Consider the following 17,980-nt stretch of genomic DNA (forward strand, 5'->3'; position numbering starts at 1 on the left):
TGAATCCCTGAGTTTTCACCAACTGCCTTGCAGAGTGTGCACCTGCAGGGAGCCAAAATGTGGAGCAGAGCTGGGACTGGAACCCACATGCTCTGATTGGGATGCAGGGGTCCCAAGCAGTGCCTTCACTGCCCCCACCCCATGCCTAAATGCCCACCTCTCAAATTTCTTTTTAAATGGAGTTGACTGAAGGGATTGTGTGGGCTCTTGCACCTCTGCTACTGGAGCCTTGCAAGGTCAGGAACAATGATGATGCTCTCTGATGTTGCCAGCAGCCGATCTGGGGCCTGGCTTCTGGCAGGTACCCTCCAGCATCCACGGAGAATGCACAAGCCAACAGCAAGGCAATTATCAAGCTGATTGGTCAACCAACTGAATAAGTGCATGTAGAGTTGGGACAGAGACTCGACCCAACTGCAGGAACCTGGAGCTTTTATTGACAGCAGCAAGTGCACAGCAGACATGCCACACCGGGGCAGAGTGGCCCGTGCAACTCTGCACCAGGGCACAGCGCTGGACCCTTCTCAGCGAGTGGCAGGTTGAGGGGGAGGCAGACAGAGCAGGAACTCATTCTAGAAGCCTGGAGATTCGGGCCCTGGGACTGTGTCTGGTAGGAGCTCTCCCAGGCTGACTCAGGCATCTCCCCAGCTGGTCAACATCTCCGGCTCTGTCATTCAGGCGCTCAGCACCAGAAGGTCCTGGGGGGGGGGGGCGTGCAGAATGGAGAAAGTGGTGAGGGGGCAGCCAACACTCGTCTGCCTCTGGACTGGTCCTGGGGTTATCCTGGGAATCAGTAACCCCAAGACACGCTGCTCCGCATTTGTGACGAGGAAATCAAGACTTAGAGAAGCTCAACAGCTTGGCCAGCATCTTGCTACTAGCAACTGCGCAGGGCAGGTGCAGGATTCGAACTCTGGCCACTAGGTTCCAAGGTGTCATTTTTGAACACATCATTCTAGACTGTCTAATCAGAGCCATGTTGGCAAATGAAATCCTGGAGGGACTGGCCAAAAAATCAGCACGCTATTCTAGGAGGAAATCCATCTATCTAGGACACACATGCACATTAGTTTTCTCTGTAGTTTTCTAGTTTCAGATGATGAGCAAATGGAGTTCTTGTCTTGTGGAGACCAGAGCCCTTGGCCTGAACTTGGGAGCAGCCACCTCACTTACACTCCAGTCTTCCCCCAAACACCTCCTCCTCTGTGGGCTGGGGGCTCAGCCCTGTGCTCACCCCCTTAGAGAGTGTTGGGCACACAGTCAGCGCCCCATAAACGTGTCTCCAGTGACCCACATCACACGTCCTCTTTGGGCAGGTGCCTTCCCACCCTGGGCCTCAGTTGTCCCATCTTCAAGGTAAGAGCTGTGGCCTCCATGGTGAGAAGCCAATGAACTTATTATGTATGTGAGATTCCTTTGAAACGACCATGTTCCTTGTGCCTGAGCCCCACATGTTGAAGGAGCAGTCCCCTGTGCCCCGTACTTCTCTCCTCCGATCCTGGCCCCAAGGCCCAAACAGGGGGTCCCCTCTGCTCATACCTCCAGGACATCAATGTCCGCATTGCTGAAGTCAATGTTGAGGATTTTAGGGAGAGGGACGCCAGAACCCAGCACAGCTGCCAAACAAAAATAATGTTTAGGGGCCATTCCTGTCCCGAATGCTTCACTTCCCATCCAGCTCCCTGCTTGTGGCCTGAGTAAAGCAATAGAGGACCGCCCAAAGTCTTAAGACCCTGTACCCATGTGGGAGACCCGGAAGAAGCTCCTGGCTCCTGGTTTCAGATTGGCCCAGTTTAGGCCATTTTGCCCACTTGGGGAGTGAACCAGCAGATGGAAGGTCTTTCTGTCTCTCCTTCTCTCTGTAACATCTGCCTTTTCAACAAAAATTAATCTTTTTTTAAAGTATTTTTTTAAAAACCTTCGAAACAGAACACAGTCATCGCTGGCTTTAGTCAACAAGCTATGAAAATGTCATCCCAAGCACCACCCCCAGACAGCGGGCCCAGCCGCAGCCCTCACTCACCATTCATGGCGGGCATGAAGGCCAGGTCGAAGATCTTCCCCACCAGCACCTCCAGGAGGCCCACCTGCCGGGCAGGAAGAGGACTGAGCATAGGCAGGGGCGCAGCCAGCGACATATGAGAACTTGGGGGTTTCTGGCAAACAGAGCCCGTGGGATCCCCAAATCTCTCTCAGCAGACACCCTGTAGAGCCCCAGCTGCCTGTCCTGCACAGATGGGGTGGCCAAGGCCCTGGCCACAGTGAAGCAGATGCTAAGGGAAGCACACGGGTGGGGGAGCAAGGGTGGCGGCCCCGAAGGTGCCATGATATGGGAGACAGCTCTGGGCCCTGCGGCCAGCAGCCCCGGCTCTTCTCAACCCCTTCCACTCCTGCCACTGCAACAGCTAGCCGTCATTGGGCTCCAACAGATGCCAGCTTCAACCCTCAGCTGTGGAGTGGGTCAGGAAGCCTGCATGTGGGATCACAGTGAGGGTCATGGGCAGCTCACTGGAGACTGACCACAGACCCTAGCAGCAGCCCCCGTATCTGAAGATGGTGCCTCTGTGGGCTCTAACAGCGGTGCATGGGAAACAAACATAGGACTGCCTCTGTACCAAACGGCTACCAATCTACATCTTGCCATGATTCCTTAAGCACACAGTGTAAGAAAGGCCCACATGGCATTTATGGCATCCTAACACACAAGGGGGGCAGCGTTCAGAGTAGCAATTAAGATACTCCTCAGACACCTGCATCCGATATGAGAGGAGGATGGCATGCTAACCCTTTGTTCCCCTAGGAGTCCAACTCCTTCCCTATTGGTTGTGATGTCTGGGCCAGTTTCCTCTCCAGTGATGCCTCAGACAGGCATCCCAGGAGATGAGGTCTTGGTGCATACAGGCTTAGGGCAGGAGCGGAGTCTCTGGAGCCTTGGAGTCATTGAGAGATACAAGAAAGAGCCAGGAAAGGAAGCAGGTCCATGCCCAGCAGGCGAGTATCCTATGGTGGGTGCTTGGAGAGGCAGTGTGCTCAGACCCAGGGGTCAGCAGGGGGCCTAGAATAGATCCATGCCAGCTTGCCTGGCACCTTGGGGGAGAAAGGTTAGGTGAGGGAGAGGAGGGATGTGGCAGTCAAAGTCATGCCGGAGTCAGCAGCCTCCTAACTCCAGGAGGAATCAGGAACCTAGGACCTTTGCACCTCCAAATGCAGAGAATTGGGCCTGCCAGCAGCCCCCAGCAGGGGCAGCCAGTTACCCCAGGTCTGTGCCCCGCCCACCCCAAGCACAGAAGAAGCAATGGGTCTGTACTCCACCCACTCTGCCCATTTCCATGGGCTGACCAATGCTGCACCACCCACACCCCAAGCTTGCTGGCCCTGCAACCTCGCAGGGCCTCCTTCCCCGAGTCTCGGTACTCACATCAAAGTTGCCCACATTTGAAGTTCTGAGGTTGAGCTCAGTCCTGCAGGGACAGGACACAGTCCTGAGAAGCAGCCATGGACTTTCAGCCAGGAATGCCCACACTCTCAGGAAGATGACTCCTGACTGGCCCGGGGGCAGGGCAAGAGGCGTGATCACTGAGGGTAAGCTGGTTCCCAGACACTACCCATTGGCAGACGCGATGCCCACAGCCTTCTGCACTGTGGGCTCTGCCACCTGCTGGCTGCGGTTCCTCGGCCCACACCCTTGGTCTCTCCATGCCTCAGTTTCCTCACCTGCAGAATGGATGCTGCTTGGACTGGAGGAGGGAGTCATATATTGTGTCTAGAATCGCGTGTGGCACCCAGCCAGGGCCACATACACAGTGACGGTCATCACCGCTTTGTTTAACTCTTGCAGAGATGTCCTGAGGGGTAAACTGAGGCCCTGGCACAACTTGTCAGGGTCACAGAGCCCCTGCCCGGAGCCTGTGCCCTCGGCTGTTGAGCTGCTCCATGAGGTCTGAGGCCTTGTCCCATATCGGGCACCTGCAGCTCACCTGCAATTGACCGTCTGGCTCCAGAGGAGCCATTTGGACGGGCTCAGTGTGGGGAAGGATGGGGCAGACAGCATAGGGTCCTTCATGGGAGGGGGTCTCCACATAAGGCCCTGCCTTCCAGGCCTCCTCACCCACGCTCCACCCTGGCCACTCTGCTGGCGCCACTCCCCCCAGCCTTTGGCTGAACGTCACTTCTGGGACGCCCATTGCCATCACATTATGTCACGTCAGACTCCCACATCGGAATGCCTGGGATTGAGTCTCCCTTCACTTCCCATCCAGCCCCCTGCTCATGTGCCTGGGAAGGCATCAGGGGATGGTTCATGTCTTTGAGCTCCTGCCAACCCACATGGGAGACCCAGAAGGGGTTTCTGGCTCCTGGCTGCAGCCTGGCCCAGCTCTGGCGTTTGGAAAGTGAACCATTAGATGGAAGATCCTTCTCCGTCTCCTGTCTTTGCCATTCAAAATCAATCACTCAATCTTCTAAAGACAGAAAGTTAACGTAAGCACACCCTGAGGCAGAACTAGAGGATCCCAAGCTGTGAGGCAGCAAGTCAGAGCCTGGCCCTGTGGGTCATTTGCGTCATTAGCACCAATGTTGTCGTTGTTGTTGGCAGTTGATTGAACAGATATGTTAGGACTGTGGCCTCCCCAGTCAGGCCCAGCTCTGACCGGGGACTTCCCCAGCCCTGACATCCCCCCATTGCAGCAGTGCCCAAGACACCCCTCAGGGGAGCAGCTCTCTTACTTGTCCAGCTTGGTATCGATCATGAGTTTGTCTCCTTCCACGGAAAAGGAGGCCAGGAGGTCGGTGTTCTGGAGGGAAAGGCAAAGAGACTGACAGGTCACCGGCCTGGACAGAGGGGCTGCTGCGTGCCGGGGAGCACTGACACTCCCAGCCACACTCAGGTGTCCTTGGTAGCCCCTCTGGGGGTGAGGGGACAGAGGGAAGGAGGAAGGGAGAATAAAATCTTTGCAAATTTGTCACAGGAAGAGCGGAACAAATGCAGATAAAGGTCATGGAAACCCCTAAGATTGACACTGTGGGAGGAGGGAGCAGGTGTTTGCTGAGCTTGTCTGCCATGCATCAGAGGTGGGAGTTGCCACAGCCTATGAGGCTTACACAACGTGAGCCAGTGCAACGGGACTGGATGCCATCGCTGCCAATCATAACAGTTCCACCCTGCAGGAGAGGGCATTAAAGACCCTAGTCTTCCAGGCAGGAAAACCCCTCACCCCAAATAAATAAATGGGGCTTATGGAAAAAGCGGTGAGTAGGGCTGACATGACTGAGAGATCAATGGGCCCTGAGTGCCTGCGACAGGACCCTCAGCTTGCTTGGGAAACCAAGCAAGGAAGCAAATGCAGAAATCAGTCAGATGGAGAAGAGGATGGGAGAGAAATGGGGCAGTGAAGCCAGCATGTGCAAAGGCCCCCAGGCAGGAAAGAGGCTGGCCATGGAGACACCACCAGGCCAGACAGCAAAGGAGGCAGGAGTGCTCCCTGAAGCTGCAGTGGGGCTGTGGGCATGGTAGGAGCCAGGGTTACCCTGGAGTCCCAGCAGGGCCCTGAGCTACATGTCCACACGGGCACACACACACACACACACTGGGGCTGCAGTGGGAAACCTTCCCCAGCAACAGCTCATCAGAGATGGGGGCAGTCGTCCTCCACCCTGGGCAGGACTTGGCCTCTTTAATCCCTCCACCAGTGATAACCTGAAACTACACCCCTGCACACAACACTATTGCCCCAACAAATGGCCTTCCCAACACCAGCTTCCCAGGTGGGGCAGCTCCAAGGCGCTCAGCCTTGGGGGTGGAGGGAGCAGGAAGATCTGGCTGATGGGAGTAGAGCCTGGTAACAACTAAACATGTCCCGTGGACCACTGTTCACGGAGCACCTGCTATATGCTGGACTGTGGCTCAGGCAGTGAATGAGACAGCAGGAGTCTGTCCAGCAGTCAGCCAGCAAACACTCACTTCCCAGCGTCAGGTCGGGGCTACAAAGTAGGATAAAGCAACTGGGAGAAACAGCGGGGAGACAGAGCAGCTCTCACTGTTGTAGACAGTGTCTGAGATCTCTTTGGACAGATGACTTCTAAGCAGAGACCTGCAGGAAGTAATGGATCGAGCTCTGCAGGTGTCTGGGGCCTCTAGCAGTGAGGAGGGTGGGAGGGCAGCACGTGCAAAGACCCTAACTCAGCCCGGCAGCCAGGCGATGGTCTCGGCTCCGAGCACCACGGCAGGTGCTGCTGCTTTGTGTCTCAGCCCTGCAGGAGAGCAGGAGACGATTTGTGTTTTAGAAGGAGTCTTCTCTGTGAAGCAGCAGCAGCGGGAAATGTTGTGTTTCTGTCTGTCTCCCACGAGGTACCAGGGACCAGAGAGTCGTCTGTCTGGGTTCCCAGGAGAAAGCTGGAGGGCCGGCAGATGCCCAGGAAATGCTGCACACAGACAGCCAAGGCTGCTGGGCATGCCACCAGGAAAGTGACAGCAGCTGGCATGCAGGCAGCCTTCCCGGTGCCTGGTGCTGTGCCAAACATCTATGAGTGTCCCATTGCCATGTCCATGCAAGAAAGGAGGACTCCAGACCCAAGGTCACACAGCAGGGGCGAGAACACTAGGACTTGGGCCAGAACCATTACAGCAGGGGATGGGGAAACTCGGGGGACATCAGTGAGCCCAGGGGCTGGAGGCACAGGATCTAGCAGGGATCCCTGCACCCCACACACTCACCACATCAATGAGACAGATAGTGGTCTCCACATCGTTGGGCTGGGAGACCATGACCTCAGAGGTGGCAAACACCTGCACCAGTGCCTTGTCCTTCTGCAGAGTCACTGACGGCGGGTTGGGCACCTGGATCCTGATGGTGAGCGGCCGGGCCTCAGGGTACTGCTGGAATACCTGCCAGGGCAGCATAAGGGGCACAAGGCAGGTGGGCAGGGTGCCCAGAGGCCATCAATCACCCCCTGCATGAGGGCCTTCAGATCCAGCACATGGCCAAGTGACACCTAACACAGGCAAAACTGATACCCCTGGGTGGGCAGACAAAGTAGCCACACAGCACCTGCACTGGCCAAGCCTCCACCCATTCTGCTCCCAGCTCAGCCACCAGCTCGGTCATCAGCAAACCTAGCACCTAGTTCAGCCATGGGATCTCACACCCAAGTCAGCCTCCAGCCAAATGGCTCTTGGCACCTCAGTACCTTGGGCCCTGGCTGATCTGGGCAGACTCCCCAATTCCAGGCTCTCTCAGATCCCTGGAATCCACTGCCCACAAACCCTTCCCCCTCCATCAAGGCTGTCCCAGCCGCTCCAGCCCCTCCCAGGGTCTATCTGCAGCCATTTCAAGACCTGAAGCCCCACTGTCATGCCCAGCCCTGCCGCTGCCTCACTAGGTAAACGCTTCCAGCCTTTGCTTTCTCCCTTCTAGCCCCAGGGATGCGAGACGATTGGAACCAAATCCAAGTGTTGACTCTAAACAGAAATCACAAGCTGGAAAATGCCGTGCATGTGCGTGGTGCTTTGCCCAACTGCAGGTGCCCAGGGCAAGGTGGAGCGACCTGGGTGCCAGAGCACCGCGCCATTGCCATGACGCTTTCAGCCACAAGAGGGCGATAGCGACCGGCCGCTGAGCTTGCTCGCCGCCCCCTGATGTCGGTTAAGGTTTGCACCCTGGAATTGCACCCAAGGCTGCACAGAGTTCTGCTGCTCCAGAGAGCCAGTTCTTTCCCTCTGAGCTGCCAGCACCCCTTGTTCCTGGCCCTGTGTGTCAGCATCGCCCAGAATGTTGCAGCCTGCATCCTATTTTGACAGCTCAGAGACCTTAACCTCTTGCCCAAGTCGCACAGCCAGGGCCAACCCTGCACAGGCTGGCCCACTGCCTGTAGCTCAGCGCTCTCTGTCCCATTTCAGGAGACAAGCCTCATCTCTGCACTCCTGATGTGGGAAGCCAAGCACCCCCCACAGTGGTAGGTGCATTCCCTTCCTCTCCCTTCCCCACCCTCCCCTCCTAACATACCTTGGGAATCAGGGCTCCGAGTGTGGATGTGGTGAGGGGAGGAAGCTCCTCGAACTGCAGAACAAGCAGAAGGCTGCCGTAAGCCGCAGCAGGCACAGGGACTGCCAGGAGCGGCTAGCACAGTGGTCAACTCCCACAGCCAGGGGTGCCTTTCCCCAACCCCAGGTGAAATGGGCTGGGCCTGTGGTTCCAAGTCCTGGGGCTACAGGATAGGGATGAGTCCCAGAATCTCCCTCCTCCAATAACCCAATAGCTTGTTCCAACCAGGGGACATTGCCATGTCTGTGACCCCCCCAACACACACATACACACTAGGGCCCCCAAATCCTGGCCCTGCTTATCCCTGGACCCCACAACGTGCTGCCATTAGGTAGAGCGATACAGCGCCCATGGCAGCCAGCCCACCCACTGCATGGAGAGCCTGCCAACAGCTCTGCTGTTAGTTAGCAAGCAAGGCTGGCGAAGCACTCCCAGGGGACAGTGTCTTCTCACTGGCCACCAAGATCATTGGGCTCCTACGGTGGAATTCTGGAATACAGGCTGGCCTTAGGAGTAAGCAGTGATGTCTGTGGAGCAAATGTCCTGGGGTTGCCAAAAAAGGCGGATGATAGCCGGTACGATGGAAAGATGGACAGGAATATAGAAAGATAACGGATGGGTAGAAGCCTAGACAGAAGGGTGGGCGAATGGGTGGGTAGGTAAGTTGGTGGATGGATGGATGAATAAATGGATGGGTGGGGGAGGCAGATGGAGACCCCCATGGCCGGCACCTGCCCACAGCCTGGCTGGCAGCATGGTGCTCACCATGCCATCGGTGATGTCAATGTCCAGTGCCCTCTCCTTCTGCAGAAGCGTCAGCACCGAGCCGAGGAAGTTGGCAGAGATGGCCAGCTGGGAGTTGGTGTTGTCGCCCATAGGGGGCAGCTCTGGCATCCTAGGCCTGGGGGATACGGCAGGTCTCCCCAGTGGGTAATCGATGAGCTCACCTCCGGCCTCCCCAACCAGAGTCTGTGGGAGCAGAGAACAGCAGCTCAGCGGGGACAAGGACCCAGGGGGAGGCGTGAAGGAGAAGGGCTGACGGTGCTGCCGCCTCCAGACAGCCTGCTCGGATGGAGCTCCTGGATCTGGGCTCCTCTTGGTCAGGGTCCCAACTCTCCTTACATCTGTGTGCAGCCAGGAGCGTTTACAGTCCTTTATGTCATCACAGACACGGACGCAGAGGCCCTCCTCCTGAGCCCTCCTGCCACCCTGCATGTGGCTCTTCCCTCCCTCATACTTCCCTTGCTCTAGCCAACGCCCCTGGTGGGTCTCAGTGTCACCTCTTCCAAGCAGCCCTCCTGGACTCCCCTGAGGCTCTATCACAGCTCTAGACTGATAACTGCCTCTTTGTGGGAGGGAGTCTTTCGGGCCTGCCCCCTCCCATGGATTCTTGGTTCTGTCAGGGCGAGGAGGCAGTCTGGCTCATTCCCTGCTGTTCACCCAGCAAGCGGCCCAGAGCCTGCTCTTTATGCAGCAGGGAACCCCAGATGTCACTGGCCCACACAAATGCACTAAGTGTAAGCAAGTGTGCACCTACAATGGCTGCGGGGGGCACGCAGCAGGTGGGGATGCCTCCTTGCCAGATCAGCCATGTACTGAAGGGGCTGGGGCTCGAGCCCCGGCTCTGTGCCCCTCTACCCTCAAGATTGGCCCAGGGGTCAGTGCTGACAGTGTGGAAGCTCAGTGATGCTGTGCGGCAGGACTTCAAACACTCACAGCCGGGGGGTGTGCTCCCTGTGTCCCGAAGGTCATCCTTCCAACAGTGGGCAGCAAGACCACCCCAGTCAAACCCCAGACACAACCTGGTCACACCCCAGGTCCTAGCTCTGTGACCTTGGGCAAGTGCTCTGCCTTCTCTGGGCCTTGGGCCCTCGGCATATGTGCCTGGGTGTGTAGCTGTGAGCGGAGCCTAGTCCCACCTGCACCAAGCACCCAGTACACCGCAGGCAAGGGTCGGCTCTGGGGATGCCTCCTAACATGGTCCCCAGAAGGTCTCTGGGGAGAGCACTTGGAAGGAGAGCAGGAAAAAAAAAAGAAAGAAATTAAAAGGACAAATACACCATAAAAAAAAAAAATCTTGATTGAATTTGAACTGTAATACTGCACCAAGGTGGAGGAATCCACCAGGGGGGAGGGGCGTGGGGAGGGGTGGGGGGATTCCCAGAGCCTATGAAACTGTCACATAATGCATAATAATTAATAAAAGAAAGTTAAAAAAAAAAAAGAAAGAAATTAAAAGGAAGGAAAGCAGGAGCCCCAGGTTCATTCCTGCCAATGGGGACCTTGGCCCACCCCTGCCCGTGGGGACACTGGCTCACCCCCTGCTGGCAGGGACACTGGCTCACCCCTGCCCTTAGGGACCCCAGCCATGCCCCTGCCAGTCCAGCCCAGCCCACCACTGCCCCTGCCAGCCCCAGCACTCACGTTGAGGTCCAGCTCCAGGAACTCGCCCGTCACCAGCGGGAGGCTGGAGAAGGTGTACTGCACACTTCCCAGGATCCCCAGGGGCACCAGTGCTGCAGGCAAAGGCGGGGGTCACGGGAGACTGCCCCATCCCGCCCAAGAGCCTGTGACTGCTCAGCCAGGCACACAACACGGGAAGAGCACAGAGCCAAGGTTCCAAGTATTACCCCTCCGCCCACCCTCGTCCTTTCTGTGGGGCCTCAGGCACATTGCCTTCCCGCTCTGGGGGGGCCTCAGTTTCCTCCTCCATAAAATAGGCCATCTGGGTGAAGAGGGGAAGATCCTGGAGGCAGGTGAGCTTTACAGACGGTGCAGTTACGGTTCCCCCAGGCAAACGGTTATGGTTTCAAAGGTAGTGAAGACAGCGGCCCCACCCTTTAGGACAGGGCTCTCCCTTCTTGGTTTGTCCTGTCTGGGGTAGCTGTCCTCCAGCTACCTGGAGTCCCAGAGCAATGGGGGCACAAAGACAGAAAGGGCCACCTGCAAGCTTTCCAGAGATGTGCACTGCACGACTCAAGGGGCTGCTGCCCCTCACGTCTGCATGGGAAGAGGTCCCTGGAGCGGTGCAGTGTGCACGCTCTACGACCATACAGGCACACTTGCCTTCAGGAATGTTTGCTCCCGACCCTGGTTCTGAAGGTCCACCAGGCTCGTGCTGGCCCTTCTGGTAGCTGCAGGCAGCCCCTCACTCAGAGAGGAGGAAGCCAGAGAGGATCTTTGCAGGTCACACACAGCCCTGCTGTTGTGGGGTACCAAGGTCCTGGGATGGGGGAAAGCCCATCCCTCTTGGTGCGATATGGCAACAGAGGGAAGGCTGGGTTGACAGGGCCACCATCCCCCCCTCCATGCTGAGCCCCAGCAGGTACAGACAGTGGCAGAGGACTCACAGTCCACAAGACCCAGCTGGTCGTTGACAAGCCCCAGTACCACATCCACGATGGGGCAGAGCTGTGGAGAGAAACAGCAGGAGGCCGGGGTGACACACGCACATGGGTTGACCACTGGCTTTGCCCCAGTCACAGTCCTCCCCACGGCCCCTCCGGCAAGGCTCTGTCCCCATTCCCATTTCACAGATGGGTCAGCTGAGGCTCACAGCTGCCTCAGCTTGTTACGCATCAGGTGGCCCGTGTCCTTCTCAACCACTCCCCTTCTTTGCCCCTTAGTGGTCTGCTCCTCCAGGTTCCAGGACTCTTTCCCTGCCTCCAAGAACTCACCCCAGATCACGGTCTCCCTCCCCACTGACACACACACACCTGCATACCACTAGAGACGGTGGGAGGGGGGTAGTGGATGGGCCAGGGGAAGCCGCACTCCCTGTGCTGGTTCTTACCAGGTCAGGGAGGACGTTGGCCAGGACTCGATTCACCAAGTTGTCCACGAGGTTGGGGAGAAGGCTGCAGGGAGGAGAGCAGGCTCTGGGCAAGGGGCTCGCCTAGATTGTGGCTCCTAGGCCGCTGGTTCAGGCTGTGAGCGCCCGGTGTCCATAAGGACCAGCAGGACGGAGTCTGCTCCCCTGCACCAGTGGTCAGGACACCCAGAGCAGCCTGTTCTCCAGCAGGCCGAGCATGGCTGCAGGCCTGCTCTCTCTGCTCTGCCTGAGATTGTCTGTTCCTTTCCCCCATCCTGGAAACAGGTGCCTTATTCTAGAACATTCTAGGTGCTCAGTAAATCTTGGTGGCAGTCACTATAATGTGTTCAGAGCAGCTGGCTTCACTCTCCAGCTCTGGCTTTCAGCTAACCCAGAACCAGGGAGGCCAAGGCACTGGTCCAAGTGCCCAGGCCCCTGCCACACCCACGCGGGAGACCCAGATGGAGCTCCCAGCTCCCAGCTTCAGCTGAGCCCAGCCCAGCCATGGCAGGCATCTGGAGTGTGAGGCTTTCTTTCTGTCTGTCTCTTCCTCTGTCTGCCTCTCAATATATATAAAGGAAAGTAATATTAAAAAAAAAAACTGGGAGGTGTGATCCATTTTACAGACCAGGAAGTCAAGGCTCAAGAAAGTAGTACAGACAGAGTAAGAGGTAAACTCATGGCCTGCCTCCTGCCTCTCCCTCCAACCAGCTAGTCCGGAGGGAGACAGATGACACCTGCAGAGCCACCTGCAACCCAGGAGAACCCAGGGTAGAGGGATGTCAGCGTGGCCAACCCCCTGCCAAAGGCCCCTTAGGCACCTCTGCCCCCACCACTCCCACCTCCCCCAGGTTGGAGCTGGCCGTAGAGCTGTGCAGTTTGACAAAGCAAAGCAGTGTGGCAACACAGTGGTGCCTAGAATCCTGCCTGAAGCTCCAGGCACGGTTGGTCCCTGTCTTAGGGGGCCCACCCAAGGGGCTCCTGGCGCAGGCACCCACCCTCGCAGCAGCTTCACTTTGATGCCTCCCAGGAGGGTATCACAGCGCTCGATGACCAGCCGAGGGTACCCTGTGCGGTCCATGGTCAGCCGGACCTTGGCGGTGATATTCACTTCCACCGCGATGTCCAGGAAGCCGATGAGGCTGCAGGCGACCAAGGCACGAGGGAGACAGGGGGTCACGCTACAACCTCTGCCCTTCCTGGCTCACCCTTCCTGGCCTGAGCTCCAGTGGCTGCCACTGCTGCTGCCACGCCCCTTGCTTGTCTCAGGGCTTGTGCAGCTGCCACCAGACCTCCCGCCCTGCCACCCCTCTCCCCACCACCACCCTGTCCCACGTGCAGGCAAGGACAGCTTCAAAGTCCAGGAGAACAGGGGTCAGCGTGCCCACTGGGCTCCAAGGCAACGGCCCCACTTCTCCAGCTCTCAGACCCCTCCAGGGCACTCACCTTTTGCCGTTGATGGCCACACGGGTGTACAAGCTCAGGTAAACGCCGACACCAGGCAGGAGCCGCACAGACACCCGTGGGAGGGTCAGCTCCACAATGCGCAGCCTGCGTGGGCCAGGGTGAGTATGGGCTACGGGCAGCAGCCCCACTTCCCGCTGTGGCCTGGGAGCACCGTCCCCTCCCTCCTGCCCTCCTCTAATCCCCATCAGGGCTTGAAAGAGGCCCAAGGTTCAAGGACAACAGTTGGAAAACACAGGTGGAAAACTTGCCACGAATCACCACCTTACAGCCCGGAAACCCACAGCCTTCTGGTCACTTCCTGCCAGTCGTGTTTCTACATCCACGAGCCATTTCCCTGCCTGACCCCACGCCTCTGCCTGAATCCCTCCTGTGCATCCTTCAGATTTTAGTTCTAGGCCCTCCTCCTCCGGGAAGCCTCCCCTGACCTCACCGGGTGGATAAACTCCCCCATGAACTACATCCTTGCTTCTCTGTTAACTTCCTCCCCCGGCTGTCGCTGTGTGACCTTCCACGCCCACAAACCCCCACCAGCCTGTAGGAGCTCCAGATGTTTGTTACATTAAATACCGATTACAAGGAAGCTGTGTATCCTTGAATTAAAAATTACAGGAGCTGGCATTGTGAAGTAGCATGTCAAGGTGCAATGTGCAGCAACTCAGAACATCAGTGTGTAATCCAGCTGCTCTAAGCTTCCCATCCAGCTTCCTGCTAATGGCCTGGGAAGGCAACGGAGGATGGCTCAAGTCCTTGGGCCCTGTCACCCACACGGGAGACCGGAGGAAACTCTTGGCTGCGGTCTGACCCAGCCCAGCCGCAGCCACTGCAGCCATCTGCAGGAAGTGAACCAGCAGATGGGAGACTCTTTCATTCATTTCCTCTCTCTCTCTCATCCTGCCTTTCAAAAACAACGAAACTAGAGTATCATAGCACATGCTTCTACTTCTTTGAACTTTTTCCCACTTCAGCTCTGTTACCGTGCACACTACAAGCGGGGAAACAGACTCTACTTGCAGGCTCAGGAGAGATCTAGGGCCCCTTACCCTGTGATGCCTTGCACGGTGCTCAAGATGCCGCCCTCACCAAGCACGCCCAGGACGCCCCCTCCTCCGAGAAGTCCTCCGTCACCCAGGAGACCACCTCCGCCAAGCAGGCCACCTTGACCAGACAGGATGCCATCTGCTGCCAGCATGCCTCCAGTGCCCAGCAGGCCACCAGGGCCCAGCGCCCCAGTGGCCACACCAGGTGGGAGCTCTCCAGGCCTCAGGTCTCTCCGCAGGTCTCGCCGATAAAGCCGGTGCCCAGAGGTGGGGACCTCTGCCGACCTGTACCGCCCGGATCCCCCGTAGCGGCCACGCCCAGGCTCTGCAGCACTGTAGTCCTCGCTTCGGAGGTCCCGGACGCTGCCGTCCGACTCCAGGATCTCCCCGTAGCGGTACTTGCCGCCCAGCTGGGCCGTGTTGTCGTTGGTCTCCACGTGGCCGTACCTGTAGTTCCCGCCCAGCTGTTTGCCGTTGGTGTATTTGGGAGGGGGCTCTCGGACATGGAAGTCATTGTAGGGGACGCCACCAACACCTCGGGGGAATTCAACGCGTCTGTAGTCATCGTAGCGATGGCGCCCTCCGCCCAGAAGACCACCAGCGCCACCGAGCAGCCCTCCGCCACTGCCCCCCAGGAGACCACCGCCACTGCCCCCTAAGAGCCCCCCACCACCGCTGCCTCCTCCTAGAAGCCCCCCACCACCACTGCTGCCTCCACCCAGCAGCCCTCCACCGCTGCCCCCTAGAAGCCCCCCACCACCGCTGCTGCCACTGCCACCCAGTAAGCCACCCCCCAGCAGGTCACCACCGCCTCCTCCACTGCCACCACCCAGCAGGCCTCCCAGCAGACCACCTCCCCCACCACCTCCGCTTCCGCCTCCACTTCCACCGAGCAAGCCCCCCAGAAAAGGTCCACCAGCAGCCGCGCCAGCTTTACCCATGGGCACCTCACGCAGGGCTGATTGCAAGGCATCACTGCGCTCCAGGGCACCCGAGATGGCTGTGGGAAGGCAAAGGCGCGCCATCAGCCATCGGCAACCTACCCACCTCCTCCACCTCCCACGCACGCACCGCTGGGCTCCCGGCTCTCACAGCGAAACATTAATTCTCCTTCCCTGGAGATGGGGGGGCCAAAATGACACCCATTTTCCAGATTAGGAAGTGGAGGCTCAGAGAGCTCAAGTCACAGGTGACTCTAGGGCCCACCTCACAACTATGTCCCGACAATCAGCATCAAGACCCTATGGGGTCCGGGCTCGGCAGAGTGGCCTAGTGGCTAAGGTCCTCGCCTTGATCCCATATGGCTGCTAGTTCTAATCCCGGCAGCTCCACTTCCTCTCTATCTCTCCTCCTCTCAGTATATCTGACTTTGTAATAAAAATAAAAAAATAAAAAAATAAAAAAAGACCCTATGGGGTTAACGGGCATACAGTAGGTCTCAGAAAATGACAGCCAAAAACAAAAGGGAAAATGGAGGCCCAAGTGGAATGGCCAGCTAGCCACTTGGTGTGTAATCTGTCAGTGTGTGTTGTCTGTCTTTGGGCGGGGTTGTCCTTGGGTTGACTGGCCCTGCCCCCACCAAGCTTCACCACCCCCCGCCCCCTCTAGGGTTAGACTCACCGTTACTCAGCACGTCCTTGGTAACCCTGAGGACCGTGTTTGTCTCTTGGCAGACACCACACACTGCAGCTGAGGCCAGAGCGGCCACACACCAGGCTACCCACATGTCGGCTGCTTCCTGCCAAGGAGACAGTCACTGCAGGCTGGGCCCCCTGGCACCACCCTGGCCAGCCAGGAGTCGCATTGAGAGCCTGAGACCTGGACCAAGATCACACAGCAAGACAGGGTCCAAAATTCCTGGTCCCACCCACTGCACTTTTCAAATCTGGTGACCCAGAGCCAACTTATGGCCGGTGTGACCCAGAGTGTAGATGTCAGATTCTTCCCCAAAACGAGAGCCACAAGCAGAGCGGCAGGGAGAGAGACCTTGGGAATCGCAACAGAAACAAGCCTGCTGTCTCACTCACCCGCACACCCATCTACTCATCTGCTCATTCTCCCCGTTATAGCCATCCATCTATGGCCACCCAGCCTCCCATCCATCCACCCATCTCTCCACCAAGCATCTCCCATCCATCCTCCATCCATCCATCCATCCATCATTATCCAGCCCCAGCCCGCTCAGGTCGTGAGCGTGAGCAGGCTTCTGTCTCCATCCCTGTCCAGGCCCAGGGTACAGCCAGACCCGAGCATGCTAGGGAACCTGGCCTCCTGGGCCATGCACGGTGAACTCCTATCCCTGTCTAGGCTCAGCCTTCCACACTGGCCCAGCCACAGCTCAGGGAAAAGGCTCCTGCTTACCCTAGGAGGCGCCCGCAGCTCAGCCCTGGGAGGCCCCTCCCCGTGTCCCTCCTGTGTTTGGCTATCTGGCCACTCAGGAGTCTTATGTAGCAGCGTGAGTCTGAGCCTGGACCCATGAGATGTGTGTTATGACAAGAGACCGGAAGTCAGATTTGCTCTGAAAACCGGGCATGGAGCCCCCAAAACCACAAGAGTTTGTGGTTTGTAGCTAATTGCAAGAGCTGCCCAATCCCGGATGCCGTCACACGAGCTGGGACTTATCAGCCCCTGGTCTGGGCACATCCTGGAAACCCCAGCAAACGCCCCCGATATGGGCAGGGAAGAGGCGCCCAGCACTGTACTTGGCACCTGTTGATCCAAGTTCAGGACTCCCCACGTGCCCTTGGGCAGTCACCTTCCTTTTCTGAGCCTGTTTTTTCTGCACCTGCTCAGCAGAGGTGATCCCTGCCTCCATACCCAAGGGGATGCACATGAAACTCCCCAGACTTGAGGCCGGGCCTAAAGAGGCCTCGTTCAACCTGTACCAAGTTTGTAGCAAGCTATTTTATGGCATCCCCCTAAGGCGAAAGAGCTAGCACCCCTCCTCATGCCCCATGTCCCACCAGCCTTCACCCACACTGGTTCACCTGCTCCGCCATCCTTCCTGTCGCTGGTAATGCAGTCAGCTAGTTGCACCTCCACTGACTGCTTCAGCTCCCAGGCTGTCCCGACCATCTTCTTGGGGGATCAGATCTCTACGCAGTGAATGCATAACTCAACTCTGGTGGGCTGTGACCCCTGCATGCAGCCATGAAGCCTACAAACTACCCTGGTAGAGCACATGCCATTACCCCCAGTGAGTCAGCTCCTGGCCCTTCCCGGGTGCCCCCTTCAGCCCAGACCCCTTGTCTTGGCTCTCGGGGCTTTTCACATTCAAGTCCCACTCCTCTGCTCACGCAGAGAGCATCTCTCTGCCCCCCATCGCCTCTCGTCACCCTCTGGCCTCCCTGCCTCTGGGTCTTTGCATATGCATATCCCTTCCACCTCCATGCTCCACTGACAACAATGTCAGCTGCTTCTGGAAGATTCCCACAGCCCCTGCCCTTGCTCCAGACCGTCCACATGTCCCAGGAGCCCATTCTCAGGTATTACTTTAAAAAATTGTTTTTATTGGAAAGGCAGATTTACAGACAAAAGTAAAAACAAAGATCGCCCATGTACTGGTTCACTCTCCAAATAGCCGCAATGGCAAGAGCTGAACCAGTCCAAAACCAGGAGCCTGGAGC

General features: G+C 57.6%; 1 protein-coding gene across 1 annotated transcript; it reads right to left on the reverse strand.

Moving 5' to 3' along the window:
• Window positions 1-429: 429 nt before the first annotated feature.
• On the reverse strand, window positions 430-16,080 carry BPIFB4 (BPI fold containing family B member 4). Its single transcript, XM_058679888.1, has 15 exons — window positions 15,975-16,080; window positions 14,358-15,354; window positions 13,297-13,401; window positions 12,849-12,992; window positions 11,833-11,896; window positions 11,390-11,450; window positions 10,464-10,555; window positions 8,805-9,008; window positions 8,001-8,054; window positions 6,713-6,883; window positions 4,726-4,793; window positions 3,419-3,461; window positions 2,024-2,087; window positions 1,540-1,616; window positions 430-698 (listed from the first exon to the last, which is right to left on the reverse strand). The coding sequence occupies exons 1-15, from the start codon at window positions 16,078-16,080 to the stop codon at window positions 675-677; spliced, it is 2,274 nt and encodes a 757-aa protein (XP_058535871.1). The 3' UTR covers window positions 430-674.
• Window positions 16,081-17,980: the final 1,900 nt, after the last annotated feature.

Source organism: Ochotona princeps, chromosome 22, assembly GCF_030435755.1.
Source record: "Ochotona princeps isolate mOchPri1 chromosome 22, mOchPri1.hap1, whole genome shotgun sequence".
Taxonomy (NCBI): Eukaryota; Metazoa; Chordata; class Mammalia; order Lagomorpha; family Ochotonidae; genus Ochotona; species Ochotona princeps.

Excerpts from the sequence above, each read along its gene's own strand:
- BPIFB4 (XM_058679888.1), bottom strand. The coding sequence starts at position 16,080 with ATGTGGGTAGCCTGGTGTGTGGCCGCTCTGGCCTCAGCTGCAGTGTGT. Across the intron at positions 11,451-11,832 it reads CCAACGTCCTCCCTGACCTG|CTCTGCCCCATCGTGGATGT; the intron begins GTAAGAACCAGC and ends TTCTCTCCACAG. Across the intron at positions 6,884-8,000 it reads TCGGAGCCCTGATTCCCAAG|GTATTCCAGCAGTACCCTGA; the intron begins GTATGTTAGGAG and ends CTGCCCTGGCAG.